The sequence below is a fragment of the Tyto alba genome, unplaced genomic scaffold (genome assembly GCF_018691265.1).
Source record: "Tyto alba isolate M040663 unplaced genomic scaffold, T.alba_DEE_v4.0 Super-Scaffold_16, whole genome shotgun sequence".
Lineage (NCBI taxonomy): Eukaryota > Metazoa > Chordata > Aves > Strigiformes > Tytonidae > Tyto > Tyto alba.
Genome location: NW_024881278.1, coordinates 30,554,804 through 30,570,408, shown reverse-complemented (window position 1 = coordinate 30,570,408; position 15,605 = coordinate 30,554,804). Strand labels below are relative to the sequence as shown.

The 15,605-nt window shown below is 39.1% G+C and overlaps 1 protein-coding gene and 1 long non-coding RNA gene across 2 annotated transcripts in view; one reads left to right on the top strand and one right to left on the bottom strand.

Moving 5' to 3' along the window:
- LOC116965853 overlaps nucleotides 1-7,365 on the bottom strand; it is a 36,266-nt gene extending 28,901 nt beyond the window's left edge. Inside the window, exons 1-2 of the long non-coding RNA XR_004409714.2 lie at nucleotides 7,030-7,365; nucleotides 4,872-4,952 (exon numbers count right to left, since the gene is read on the bottom strand). This is a non-coding gene — a long non-coding RNA (uncharacterized LOC116965853). The remainder of the gene's footprint in view (nucleotides 1-4,871; nucleotides 4,953-7,029) is intronic.
- A 279-nt stretch (nucleotides 7,366-7,644) lies between these two features.
- The window catches only part of TTC27 (tetratricopeptide repeat domain 27), a 133,443-nt gene continuing 125,482 nt past the window's right edge, over nucleotides 7,645-15,605 (top strand). The window contains exons 1-2 of the mRNA XM_033011066.2: nucleotides 7,645-7,878; nucleotides 10,795-10,972. Of these exons, the coding sequence (XP_032866957.1) occupies nucleotides 7,791-7,878; nucleotides 10,795-10,972 (266 nt within the window). The 5' untranslated portion in view covers nucleotides 7,645-7,790. The remainder of the gene's footprint in view (nucleotides 7,879-10,794; nucleotides 10,973-15,605) is intronic.

Genomic DNA, 15,605 nt, shown 5'->3' with positions numbered 1-15,605 from the left:
TGATAAGCTTTTTTCTTTTTTTTCTTTCTTTTTTTTTTTTTTTTTCCAATTTGTTATTGCAAATCTGGTTTTAGCCTACTTTTGATCCTTAGTAAAGTGATCGTATTTGTTTCAGGCCACTCTTTATCAGTAAAGCTAGAGGTCAAATAGAACCCTAGCAATTCTGACAAATATCCTAAACCCAAGACTCAATACTAGAAAAAGGACAAAGAAATTAACTGTTTTGCCTTTATTTTTTTATTTGTAAAGCTGAACAAGAACAAGTCTTCCTCTGAGATGCAACATAAGTCTAAAACAACTGCTTTTCTCTCAAGTGAACAGGTTGAGTCTGAATATTTTCCCTACTCCCATGTTCAAAGTATGGTCATAAAGCGCTGTAATATATTTTGTGGCAGAACATAAATTAACATGTAGACATGGTCTAATCCCTTACCATTTCCTAATCTACTTATGTTAATGGTTACAATCAGCCTTTGAACAGAATGGACGTACAACAGATCAGCAGAGTTCTAGCATGCAACAAGATATAAAAAGTTTTCTCATCATATGCACTTCTAGTCTGTTCTCTAGTTACAACCCTACTAGAATGTTCCTTAACCTACAACAGCAGGAGGAAGAAAGAATTCCCACAGCAACAAAAGTAAGGCATAATTCTGCTACTGAGAAGAACATTTGGAAAACCTATGGGAACTTATTTTCATCCTACTTGCTACAGGAGACCTGAAAGAGGATTGGAATATAACAGATACTATTCACTTTACGGTAAGATCTGAAAGACTGTTCATAAATTACACATGACAATGAGAGTCAAATCCTGATCTTAACAATACTAAGAATTTTGCCAGTGAAAAGTAGGAGATTGTGAATGACACCAACAGATTTCCTGATGTTTGTGGAGTCTAATGATCAACCACTGTGCAAAATTAATGAAAAATCTCTTGAGTACGTCACGGGTGCTGGCAGTACATAGAAAATTTGCGAGACTTGAAGAATCCTTTTGTTATCTGCAAAACAATGACTGTAAATGAATCGGTCGCTTTCCTCCAACTCTCTGGAAGTCTGCTCAGAACATTTCAGAGTTTCTCCTTTGGGCAGCCAGGAGAAGTAAAGAGCTCAGCACAAGCAGTCATGAAGGACAGGGAAATGAGTCATCCCAGTCCACTGTTAATGATCTCGTCAATCCTTCACTGTGTCAAATTATAAATATATAGTAAATATTGACAGGCATTTTGAGACAGGTTTTGAAAGAGAACATTTATCTTGTTTTTGTTCTTCCCAGGACAGATCATTCTCAAAGAAGCCAATAGTTTCAAAGATTTAGGAACAAACTGATTATGAAAAATATGAAAATTCATTTTAGTGCAGAGATTACATTGCTAAAGGACAGTCAGACCTACTGGTGTTTTAACTGTGAATATTTTCTCTCTGTCCACTTCCCTTCACTATAATCTAGTTATTTATTTTGCTAGAACCTTCTTCTTTGAAGCTTCTAACATTTGCAGTCAGTTTTGCCTACCTCAAACTTTGGAGGACCAACAGCATCCTCAGTGATGCTCTGTGTTATTCAAAATCACTGTAAAACATTAACTTCTTATAAATATTGCACAAGTGATTATCTAGATTAAATTTAGTAGAATAACTGAATTTCTGTCATTTACAGATGCTTCGAGAATTTGAGGGCTCCTGCCTTCACAGTTGGTTGTCACACACAATAATGTCCTCTGTTATTGCAATTCTATCACACAGCAAAACTATGCTGAACTTTTACTTAACCAAATTTAAACTGAGATGGCAAAAAAGTATCTCTTGGACATACAGGGCACCACACTCGCAATCACTAAATACCTCCCCATCCAAAACATACGTTTCAGAGAAAAGAGTAGAAAACACAGGAAGAAACATTTTTGTACCCTTGTTTTAAAAACAAGATAAATTTTGCTTGTAAGTCCAAGCTAAAGGGCATTCTCCAAATAGAAATCATCAAACTACCTATTTGTGCTATTTGGCAAAGCTGTAAACAACTGGAAGTTTTTCAGGATAGTACAGTTCTCATCAGGCAGAATGTTCCTGTTTCTCATTACAATTTACCACAGAGCATTTAAGCTAATATCACTATTACATTTAAATCCTTCATACTAACTAGTTGGAAGAATCATATTGGAAGGTACATTGTAACATCTAAGTTTGGTGACAGTTCTGTAGCTCTAAAACAATTCTGGAATACAATTTGCATAAAGTGCATTCATGCTTAATCACATACTTTAACTCATGTTTTTCAGAATCCAAGATGGAAAGCTGAACAGAACTGCTTATTATATTGTTATAAAAATAGTCGCAAAACCGTACCTAGTATTTTTCTGCTTGTTTGCATGGAATATTCTGTAATTAGCACATACACATCCATATATACCACCCCTTTCATCTACAGCACTCACCAAATCTTACATTATAAAACAAGGATGACCAGTGGTCCTTATTCTCTAAGTCACATACCAAACCTTACTGAGGTCCAAAGTCACGGAGATATCTCAAACTTTGGAGGACCAACATAAAAAGCAGCACTGTAAGTGATTTGGAAGCACAACTGGAACTGACTACCCAATAGCTTCACTGTTCCCCGGTGAAAGACAGTATGCTAGGAATTCAACTAGGTTCTCAGAATATGAAACTTGTCACCCCTTCATCATTTACTGCCTGTCATAATCGGTGTTTCTGATTAACCTACCAGTCTCATGCCAGCATAGCCTCACAGTGGTGGCACAGCAGAAGCCTGGTAGCCACCCTGAATTGGTTGCGACACACATGCATATCAAGAACCAGAACTATCCATTCTTTTATTAAAATGTGAGGTATTCTCAAAACCACTTTTCTGCTCTACGGGTGACTATGCACTTTTCACACTCTATGTTCAAAAATATAATCAAGTTACTGAGCGGACAAAAGAGATTAAAGTTATCATATAGCTTTAATTCAAGATTCTATGTGTTCCAGCTAAAATATCTGTTTGAAATAGTGTGTTTGGAACCAATCCTGTGCGGCTGTCTTTCTTCAGGCCAACAAAGAAAATCCAATGAATGAAAGCTCTTTAATATTAAAAAAATATTCTGATTTTAAATCCTTCTATCTCTTTTTGAAGCTAGGAAAGACAGACAGGCAATGTTGATTTATAAAAAACTAAGACATCATGAGATAATGATTCCGTGTGAGCTCATCTGAGAAGGCATTAAACCCTTTGCAAACTCAGGCACGATGACATGCTTATTTAATGAAAGAGTAATTTCTGAATTCTTTTATTGAACAGTAAATTGAATTATTTTCACATAAACCTTGGTTTCTTCATCTGAAAACTCACAGATGTTATGTAGTTGAGGCAGAGCAAATTTCTGCTAATTAACCAAGCAGGAATTTGTTTATAAAAGTTCAGAAGAGGTATGTTCTGATGTGACAGAAAGGAAGAAAAAGAAGGAATGGAGAAACATTTGCTAAATGAACAGCAAATATATATTCACGGCCACCAGGAAAGACAATAGTAAATTAATGGCTAAATTTAAGAAAAATTAACCTATTAAGAGTGGGAAGACTGCACCTCAGATCTTACAATTTTATTTTACAGACAGAATATATGTTTATTCAAGACCTACTTCATCTTTGTCTAGTTATTTACTGAGCTTGGGTACCATACAAAAAGAGATGCAGTAATATTCGCATATAATATTTTTTAAATGATCACTGAAGATTAACGTCAGCGCTTTTAGGAGAGTGACCACAATAGCAGAAAAGAGCTGTCCGGGACTATTGCAACTTGCCATGTTCTTTGTTGTACATTCACAAAGAGTAGTTTGAACCACTCTTTCTTTTCTTGTTGTGCAGTGGCCTACACTGACTCTCCCTGCTATGGCCTTATAAAGTTGTTAGTCAGAGAAGAAATTTCTAACTACTATTATTTCGGCACATTAGAAGTGTAGCTTTTCTACCTCCACCTCACTGACTAAGCAGTGTTTGTGTTATCCAGGCTCTGGGGGAAACAAGAGCATAAGTCAGTGAACTGGTCAGACCTGAGAGAACCAATAGTTACAATGCTAGTTGGTGAGTGGGGTGAAGCAACTATAATGTCTGTCAAGTACCACATCAGTCCCCGTTACTGAGATACACTACTAGTAGGTCTTAACAGCTATATTATAACTCTCATTCTTTTGCTTTTGTCACCTTAAGACTGTAAGCCTACGTTTAGTTTTAGACTGCAGATGTAACTGGAAATCTGTAGGTATGCTGGAAGCTTGCTGGGGGACCACCTGTCTCCTTATAGTGAGGGCCTGTACCTTAGTTCAGCCAAACTGAATATAGTTTGAACATTTAGCTGATGTCTTTTGGAGGCCACTAGGCTTCCAACAAGCTTGAAGTGTTTCTGATGCCGTAACTCAAGATGATGTAACCTTAAATATGATTCACAAAGAGTAACTGGTTACTGGGATATAGCTTGACTGAACTAACAGAGACAAAGTAAGAAAAGTTGATAGAATTCCCCCATACAAGCCTTGCGGCTCCCCTCCTCTCACCAGATGCATCAAATATTCTCTTTAGAATTGCAGAAGTTTGGTTACACAATCCTGCAAGTTTTCATCCTGCTATATCAAAGTGTGTTTTTTCCTCAACAATTCCTCCCCTTTCTACACTCCTTACATAGCAGATCAACTATTGTTCAAAAATAGCATATAACACAATTTGTTCTTTCTTCATCAGTACGAGAAACCTGGCACACGGAATTGAGGATGAACTTAAAATTAATGTAACAGCAGCTTTTACAAACATCACCTCATTGTTAAAAATGTCATAATAAAGGTCTATGCTAATAAAAATTACTTTAAACTTACCAAATCTTTTTCTTACAGGTAGCAGTTTTTTGGTAGTCCACAGTGAGATCATCTGTTTCAAAAGGCTTTGCGAAAAAGAACCTGCAACAGAAGATAAATACAGCAGCATAAAACCAGCAGCATAGATATCTTGCAAGCTGACATTAAACATGCTGGTTCAGATACTACAGTAGCACAATACTTCATATGGATAATTTTCTTACACTTTTGGAAAAAAGTTAATGAAGGTTTTTCTCTGAAAACTCAGAAGGCTTGATTATCTACTTCCTGCTTAGAAATAATATGAAGCATCAGGTTAAAATCTTGAATCCGCACTACACAGTATTGTAAAAGGCTTGCTTCCCTTTGAGGCAACTGGCAGAAGCAATCCTTAAATGCAAACAAAACCTGCCGACTATCCTTTGAGAAATATATGTATATTTAAATCATTTAGGGAAGCAAGCTTAAGCTGCAGGCTTCAGTAAGTCTGTCAAATGGCAACTGATAAACAATCAAAATCATCTTTTACATCAGCAGTAACAATCAGTCCACTGTCAGTCAGGAGTGCACTGATTCCTGCTGGTGGTCCTCCTGCCCACATATCTGCTAATTTCTAGGTGCCTCCAGAACGGAATTGTAGGGGGGAAAAACACCCACGTTGGGGGAACCAGCAGATGTAAGACAGACAGCAAAATATTCCTTGTTTTTATTAAATACTTTACCAACTATTTATTCCCAGAAAATTTTACCAGTTTTCCCTGAAAATAAAACGCAGAAAATATCATAAGAAGAATTTATATTTTGATATTATTGACCAACCATGCAAATGTATTTTTTATTTCTTTATTAAATTCTTATTTGTATTTCAACATATGATCCGAATTCTCTGAAAAAAAAGGGGGCTGGTGGTGAAAAGGAGTGTTATTTTACATTTTAGTTAGACCTCACTTAAGAAATTATCCATTTAATTTTGGAAAATCCATGTACATTTTATGCAGATCTATTACTTGGGAGGTAAAGAAATTTGTTCCTGTATAAGTTACATTTAAACACAAAGAATTAGCATAACTCCTGTGTATTATATTTTTCATACAGAGTAACAATTCTGTTGCTACACACGGAAAGCAAAGAGTAAGTGAGTAAAATCATTTTGATTTCAGACATTCTACTGTTTAACAGTGAATTTAATAAAATAAACTTAATGGATTTAATGATTTTTCTAACATGGTACATGGAAACGGAATTATTTACTATGTTTTAAGAATTTCTGTAACACACTACTTCCAGGATGAGCATTCATTTTTGGCTCATAGTTCCTGGAACTGAGAGCAAGTTGATGGCTATCTATTAATGATACGAATTACTATCAGTTTTCTTGTCAAAAGTGACATAAATAGAATGGATTGTCTCAGGCCAGAAAATAAGTTGAAAAGCAACATTTTTATTTAATTGCATTTTGGCCTTATAAATCTTATTAAATTTTAAATTAACAGCCTGTATATTAAAGCCCAAACAGGCAATAACCTACCACAGTCATCTCAATAAAAAGCTGCATTAAGTCTTCCTCAGGTTTTAACGATTATATTAGATATGGAAGCATGATGAAAAGATTTCTAATTTTTGAAGACTAACAAACGAAAACTGACAAATATGCTATTTCACAATACTACACACCACACCTTACAGCGAAATGAATTACAACCTTTACAGTAGTCATGTTCAGAACATTCATCTTTACGTATCAAGAATTTGCCCTGCTGTGATGGCCTTCTTGTTTCTGACTTAATTACCTTCAAGTTTCATTAGCAACACTGAGAAAACGTTTTTATTGTTTCACCTGTTTCATGCAATTTTGAATGAAAGGGAGGGCATGGCCTTTGTTCTCCTCATGTACATGCACGTGATGGAAGTGAAGAGCTCAGAAACAATGTGTCAGAACTATGTTCCTATGGGTGTCTGGACAGGTGCTAAAATTAATACAGGAACAGACCAAAGCACGGTCCTCGCCTCCTCTTCAATCTTATTAAGCCAATTCAACCGTGTATTTGTGTCCAAACCACCTTTAGGTATGCAGGCACCTACGCCATACCTATTAAAAAGAAATCCCGCCTGGTTACTAACCATACTTCATGTTTTCTCTCAATCCACTTTAAATCTGAAACACTATCGCTTTTCTCACCTATGCAGCCGTAAAATTGGGTTTACACGTCCCAACTCCCCGATGCCGTGCAAACGTCGCCTGAGAGAAAGCACGACGAACACACCGCCCAGGGCGCGGGAGAAGAGAGCTCGTACGGACAGACGCACGGACGCGCACTGCAAACCAGCGGGCCGCGCTGCTTCGGGGGCCACGGCCACGGCCACGGCCACGCGGGGCCGCCCCCGCTACGAGGCCCGGCCCGTCCCGCCTCGCCCCGAGGGCTGGGCGCCTCAGCCAGCCCCCGCCGCTCCCCGCGGGGACCGCACAGAGGGCTCCCCACACGGAAACGCACAGGCAGCGCTCCACGGGCGCGCGCGCACACGCACACACACACGCGCGCGCCTCACGAACTGCCACTCTTGGGGGGGGGGGCGGGTGGGGATTGACACGGGTCGGGAAGCGCCTCAGCTCTGCCCGCCCCGCCCCCGCCCCCCCCAAAACCCCACCCACTGCCCCGCCCCGCGCACGTGGGGCTCGTCTGGGGGCACGCGGCTACCGGCCGCCCCTGGCTCCGCCCACCCGCGTCCGCAACCGCGCACGCGCCGCCTGCCCGGACCGGCCAGGCGGGCGGGGTTTGCCACCGCGCCTGCGCGGCGCTGCGTCCTCCCGGCGTGCTCGGCGGGAGTGTCATGGCGGCTCCCTGCGGCCGGTTCCTGCACATGGGCTGAGGGGAAGGTGGCATCGCCGGTCAGCGCAGCGGCCTCCGAGCGAGCGGTGGGGGGCGGGGCGGCGGCGGGGCTATGCTGGCCCTGGAGCGCTCCCTGCTGAGGGGCTTCCTCAGCGCGGCGGAGTCCCGGGAGTGGAAGCAGGGCGAAGTCGCGGCAGCAGGTGAGGGGATGTCCCGGCCGTTACCGTGGGTATCCGGAGCTATCGACGTCTCCACCGGCCCCAGGCCGAGCCGAGCCCGCGGCTGGCGGCTCCCTCCACCCGCGCCCGCTGCGGAGGCGGCCGTGTCCCGTCCGTATCCCCCCCGCCCTTTCTGCCCCCTCGCCAGGCTCCGGTGGGCTCCCGCCGGCGGAGGCCTGGAGGAGCGGGCGCGGTGCCGGCGGCAGGGGCAGGGCCGGGGCGGGAGGTGCGTCGGGACCCTCCTCCGAGTTTCTCGGCCGTTACCCGCCGGCCCGACAGGGCTTCAGGCGGAGCGACGGCGGCCGCGGCTGCAGCAAGTCCCGGGCCGGGGGCCGGCAGGCGCCCCGCCGGCCGCTTCGTGTCGGCACCCGGGAGGGTTTTAATCACGGCGCTTCCTCCGACTGCTTCGTGACCCACGGGAGACTACCTGGCTGATTGAATTTGGGCAGCGATGCGAAATCCACTCTTGCAGCAAAACATGAGGAAAAGTCTGGCATGAACTGCACGTTCTATGTTTCATTAGTTATTTAGTCACGGTTTCTTGAGGGAACAATGGAACGCAGTCTCTTGAGGGGACTTGGTTAGGTTGTTGCTGACCTAGCTTTCCTGCAGCTTCTAAAATGTAGCATTTGTCATTAAAAGGCATGTCCATGTTTCAGATGGGCTAGAAATACAGTTGTTCTCAAGTCATGGGTCATGCCCTTTAAAACATTTAAAGGTTGTAGTGTATGGAAAGACTCATTTATCCTTACCCAAACACTAACTGAATTTTGGTAAAAAACTGCACAGACCTGCTCAGCTCTATTTCCTTATGTTACTTCTTTTTAACCTTAATCATTGTATTGTCCAGGAAAGTTAGGTGATATGACTGACATCTGTCAGATCTGTCCTTTCACAGAGTTGTGTATGCTGCTTGTGTAGTTGTGTGGTTTTTGGTTGGTTTTTTTTGTTTGCTTGGTTTGTTTGTTTGTTTGTTTTGGTTCTTTTAAGTAATGTGCTGCTATAAGATGTGGTAAAGGCTGTTGTTGAAGAAAGGTGTCTTACAATAGACAGATAAAATGATGGCATTTGTGATGATTTCTAGTTGTCACCTACATAGGCCATTCCTATTGATGATCCTAAAACTAAATTTAAAGACTGTGACTTTGAATTTGTATGGCATCTTATAAGAAGCTAAACAGAATCAAAAGCAGATTTGGTGTGCTTACAGTGATGTTACAGTGTTAGTGGAAAGAGAAAACCTCAATATTCTTCATTAGTGTCCTCACAGCCAATACTTATTGTACACACTGCAGCATTGCCTGTCTGGGCAACCATAATCCAATACAAAAAAGATGTCATCTGTTGAAAGAAAGTCTCCCCAAAGCATAGATTAGAGAAAGTTTATCACTATTTCTGTTCTCTACGAGAGTATGATGTCAGCAGTGTTATAGAACCATTACTATTCTTTTGCACATGCCCTTCCAGGTACACCTTGTAGTGTTTTTTAAATCATATAGCACAAGTGATGTCTTAAATCATTCAGTTGATCATTGTTGTAAAGAACAAAAGTAAATTGAGGTCAACCACCTGGTCCAGAGAGATTAGAATGAATGTCAATCATCCATACCTACAAGTCATCCATTGCTGCTATTGAAGTTGGTTCTGCACTCAGTCTTCCCAGATGTCTGAAACTTAAAATACTTGTTCTGGCTGGATGAACTTGAGGTTGGTATTTGGTTCACTTCCTTGCACAGCTGCTGCTTGTGTGGATCTGTACCTGTGCTAGTGTTAATTTGGCTAACACGAGTACTAACATTACAGTAACTATGGTAACACTGAGTGCACGGGAGCTGCAGTCTGCAGCTGGAATCACAGATTAATATTAAGGCACATATCCAATGCAGACCTCTTCATTTCCTCTGTCACACCACTACCACCATCTGCATCAGCTAGTTTAAAACCAGTTAGTACATCTACATTAGTTGTAGCCACAGCTGCAGCATAGGCAGATGCTGATTTTGCTCAAGAATAGAAGGTTTTAACACTGTGAAGTTGTTCTAACAGCTGCTGTATTGATTGCACTGTAGTATATCTGAAGAAAGAAGGGAAGATGCCTTCTGTGAACAAATTTGTAGTCTGGATCAAGAACTTGATGGGTTTGAAACTTTTTAGAAATTAAATGTCTAGCATTTCATGACTTCTGTTTGTCTTGAAAGGCTTCAGTGGAGAAACATTCATGGATCTAAATCCACCTTAGTAGTTATTACTAAGGATCTGACTCCATATGCAGACTTCTTATTGAGATAGTAAACTTATAATAGAAAAATAATTATTTTATAAAGATAAAATCGTATTGTCATTCTTTGTGAATGTTCTAAGCACTTAAAAAAGGGACTTAAAGAGTAGTTTCTACAGTTTTAAATGAGAATTTATTCACCAAACTCTCCAAATATTGAACTCTTTTTATTAGTTACATTTTCCCTAAAAAAATTCTCTAGTCTGTAAAATTGTCTTATCTATAGGATTTTACTGTAACACACTCATATTAAATGTTTTCCAGGAAGAAAACCCTCTTGTGATAATTGTAGTTGTCTTCAGTAACTGTAGTACACATGTTTGAAAGGCCATCCATGTATTTCCTCTGAAATTTCAGTGCAAGTTTTTGTTTTGCATTCATCTGGCAGCTTGTATTTCACTAAAACATTAATACAAGTTCTGTAAAATTTATTTTGAATAAAGTGACACCTGCTGCTGTTGTTCTTTAGTTTCAATGCAACTGTACTTTTTCTGCAATGTAAATGAAGATTGATTCCTTGAAAGGGTAGTGGTATATGTTTTGGTTTTAATAGATCTTGTAAGATAAAGTTGTTTCAAAATTGATCCTGATTTTTGTTTTTTCTTTTTTTTCCTCCCCAGAAAGTGGATCCTTATTGCAGTTGATTTTTGAAGGGAAATATGAGGCAATATTTTCAAATTCAGCCATCCAGAATGTTTTCTGTGCATCTTCTGCGATGGAGGAGAACATTGACAGTTACTTGGAGAAACAGATTCTAGCATACCTGGACTGTTCTGCAGAGGCTGATAATGTGGAAAGGTGGAAATTATTATTTATTATATGGAAGATTAATAGAGGCCATGTTTGATTTTTACAAAAGACATTTTTTTAAATTTTATAGTATGTGACATGGGGTCTCAAATTCTTGTTCTGACAGAAAACAGATTTCTCAGCTTGCACCCCCCACTCCTTTGGGTCATCTAGTCATTATCACTGTTTCACTGGATAGTATTGTGATATGAGGGTTTGTTCAAAACACTAGGTTTATTTACAGTGATTACCTCTGAAGCTGCTAGTGTAAAGAAATTAACAAATGTAAATTCGTGTTGCTGTGTGTCATCAAACAATTTATTAACAGTTTTCTCTCTGAAACATTGCATTACATTTATGTGACTACTTGAAGTACCATGTAATGTTACTGTCTGAGCAGTGCCTGTATTTCTAAGTCCGATTCATTGTAAGGTTGTTCTACTCTTCTTAATGTAAAATGAGTAAGGGATTACTCATGGATGCTATTCATTGACTATTTTCGTCACAAGACTTTCTCTGATACATTCTCTCTAATTCTACTGCATATGTTAATTCCTGCTGTTAATGAGTCTGACTTTAGTGTTTACGGTTTGCTACATAAATAATGAAGAGACTGAAATCTATCACTTGAGGGATAGTAGAAGCAGAAAACTGTATATATGTGTGTGTCTATAATTTGTTTATTTTAAAAGGTAAGGGTGGGAAAAAGTTTTGCTGAAAGAATAACACAAGATAAAAGAAGATAAAGGTAAAAATAAAGTAAGAGGAAGGTGATGTATTGCCAGTAAGCGTGGCTGAGTACAAATGTCTTTGTTTTCGTATGATAGACAAAACCAAGAGTTTTTGCTAAAATACCAGAGAGAAACGAATATTTGGCACCTTTAAAATATTAAGCCCTAATTTGTTAGTGATCATAGTGTATAAAAATCTTATCTTCTAGTGTGGTACACAATATGATGTGCTTCTGTTTTCTGAGTTGGTACGTTCAGAGGCTGTTCCTGTGCATTTTGTCTCTAGGTGCTTTTTTTCTTTTTTCTTCTTACTTTGTTGTGCTGTTTCTGTTAGATATTTAGATGGTTTAGATGGTACCGTAGCCTAGAGAAATTTTTCAATATTTCTAGATTATGTCATCTTGCAGTAGTTTATTCTGAATAACATGGCAAGGAAAGAAAAATCAGTCAGGGCTGAAAACAGACCCAGTCCTGATCATAATCATTGCTTGAAATGTGTGTTGCTGCCTTTATGAACCATTCATCTTATTAAAGGTAATCACAATCTATATCATGCACCCAGTAATATTTTATACATATCCTGTCATCGTGATGTGTTGTCTTCTCCTGCTCCCCCTGTGAGACTTTTTTGGCCTATGTGCCATTTACCGGACTCTATCACTGCTGTCCTACTGCAGACAGAAAAGCAATATGTTCCTCAGGTGCTCATACTCCAGTTCTTTGGACATTGAGGTTTTTCTTTCTTCTTCCCTCTGCAACTCTAGGCAGCGTTAGAAGCCCCGTTGCCAGAAGATATGGAGGCGGATCTGCAATATTTAGCTATTCAGAAGCAGACAGAGGCTTGCTGCCCAAAATTACAGCCTGGAGTTTTATTCAAAGTGAAAGCCTGTAGTCCTCAACATGTATCAGAGTCTTCCAGAAACATTTTTTTGTTTGCAGCAGTCAAATGAATTTTACAAGCTCCATTAGTAATATAAAAGGCTTTGAGTTATATTAGTGCTGAAGGAAGTAAGTCGTGACTTTCTCTTGATACAAAAACTTCTACTGAAAGACAGATCCTTTCCTTTTAGGTAGGCACTGCTTATAGTACTTAAATCTATACCATGTTTGTCTTCAATGGCTCTGTAGTTTAACATGAGTTACATAGTTATTTTCCCTACCTGCAGGCCCTGTGACTGCCTTATGGAAGCAATTAATGCAACTTTTGCAGTCAGCCCTTCCCATGCTTCTGGTGAAAGTGGTTTTGTCTATTTTTTTAATGGATAAAATGTAATTTTCTTTTTCTGCCAAGTTATTCAAAGGAAGTGCAGAAAACCTCTAAGTTCTAGCTTGGAAAATTCACTAAGACACTGGTTTTCTTGTGACTTTTAGTAGATGGGATAAGTTCAAATATATGTGGGGGGTTTTTTCCTGAACTGAAAGTTGTAATTCTGGAGATTAAAAAACTCAATGGGAATTGAATTCAATCGGAAACAAAGTTGGATAATGTTAATCTTATTCTTTTAGCACAATATGAACACAGTACAAAGTACGGTTTTATAACAGCGTTAAAAGAACTCTTAAGGACTTCTTTTTCTGAAGCTAAAACTGAGCAGCTTGAGGGCAAAACAGCTCAAAATTTGGATCTAAATTGTAATTTCTTTGGATGTAACGTGTAACTTTTTCCACTTTCAAATCCATGGTTCTGTAAGGAAAATATTTAACAGTATTTTAAAATTTGCTGCCACTTTTTCTATCGATTTAACTGCTTCACTCCTTCCCCTGCCCAGACATTTTTTCCCTATGGCACTTCTACCCTTTATGGATTAAAAATTAAGTCTGAAAGCATTCCTTAAAATAAACATTGAATAGGAGATTTATTATTTTTTTTCTTACTTTTTTCCTGCTGTTGCTACTCACTTCATTGGTTAACTTCTACAGAAAATGTAGCTTCATAGCTATATTTTAAATCAGTGAATTGTAGAGGATGAAGCAATAGTATGTGTTAACTGTGTAGAGCAGGAATGCCTTTTTATTTTTTCCTGAGCTCCATGTGAAAGAGGTACATTCATCATCTGAAATACAGTTTGATTCTAAAGACTGGAAGGAAATAATGCGCAGGACACAACAAAAAGATAGAATATTTTTGGAGAGCTTGTTTCAAAGAGCTTAAAGGTATCTTACTACGTTTCATTCCAAAACCTAAAGGAACAAGGAAATGAGCACTAACCCTTGTTTTTATTGACCCTGTATTTACTATTTTTACCTTATACAACATATAAATGAACACCAAATTTTCCAAAACAAATCCATACAATAAAGCTTGTTATGATTTCCCAACCGGAACTCTGCATGGTATTTCTGGTATTTCTCTTGGGGCACCTGATGGTTGGCTAACTGGTGTGCTGTATATATTGAAAAGCAAAAATTAAGAAATTCTTGCTGTTTCTGCAGCTTGTTTTGATGTATATGAATTGAAAAAAAAAACTATTCAGTGTCTGATTTTGCTTTGACTTCTCTTCTGTAATTTCTGGCTTCAATGAAAAGAAACACTCCCAAAACCTGTAACCTAATCACATCTTAAGCATAGCCTGGCTATTGAGTGTTTTCTCACTCTTACATTTTTTGTAAATTCTAGCATTATAGGCAAATCCATAATTTTTTCAAATATAAATGCTATATTGCTCTTTATTTTGAATTTGAGCAAGATTAGGTATCACAGTATGAATATTACAATAGAGTGTATATAAGCATCTGATTTTACATCATGGATCACAGTCCTACTGGGCTTGGTGTAAGCACTGATTAAAAAACCCAAAGGCAGCAACCCCCCCTATTCACATAGAAAGAAGAACAACAAGATGGATGAATAAACACGTATATCTGAGGAAATACAGGAAATAAATGAAACTATGTAGGTCACCACAGTAAGTGGGATGCTTGCAAAAGTCCTGATGCTTTTCAGGTAGCATGGAAGAGCAGTTTTCAGGCAGCTTTCCAGACTGGGCAGGTCTGCATTGTATGTGTGAAGGAAGGGCAGGCTGGGAGACAGATTTTTTTTTTTTTTTTTTTAGGAGAAAAAAAAAAAAAGGGGGGGGGCAGGTAGGCAGGGGAGGCTAGCATTTGCAGGGATTAGAGTTTGGAACTGATTTTCTGCTACAGAATGAGTGATAAGGAGACTGGAAGTTGGTCATGGAACAGAAAATGTGGGGAAAAAAAATCAGTTGGTGATAACAAATTAGCCAGTGGAAGGACAGCATCCCAACCCAAGTGATGGAATTGGTTATCAGTTGTTTCAGAGGCCTTCTGCAGGGATATAACTGTGTCAAGACTTCAAGCAAGTTTGCCTGCTAGATAAATAGATGTTAGTAATGTTAAAATACATTTTTAAATTATTAGTAGGAATAATATTGTAAATGATAAAATAGTGAAAATGAGTCTTCAAAAGACTGAAGTGCATCTGCCAAATCACAGTGCAGATATGGTTGGTTATTCTGTATGTTAGCTTTCCTTTCAGAAGCTTTGAAGCATAATTTATCATAAGAGAATAATTAGAAAATGTATGTGTATGTGGTTGTTTTGTGTGTAATAGTTATAATTTAGTATACAGTGATTATTAGTGCTTTGTGTTCTCGCGTTATTTGGAAGTTTAATGGTAATCTTAGATATGTATTTAAATAATACTTGCTGGTAGATAGTTACTGATGGAATAATGACAGCTAGTAAATGTTATCTTGTCTTCTTCAACAAGTGCTTGTACCAGTCCTTGTTCTCTGGCTCTCTTGAAGGCTCTTTTAATTTTTTTTTTTTTTCAGTCAAGCGTTCCCCACCCCTGCTTTCTCATTGTTCTACATATTTTGTCACATTCTTGCCCACCAGACACTTGTTTGTGTGTGGCTTTTCTATTTGACTGGGGTTTTAGGGGTTATATA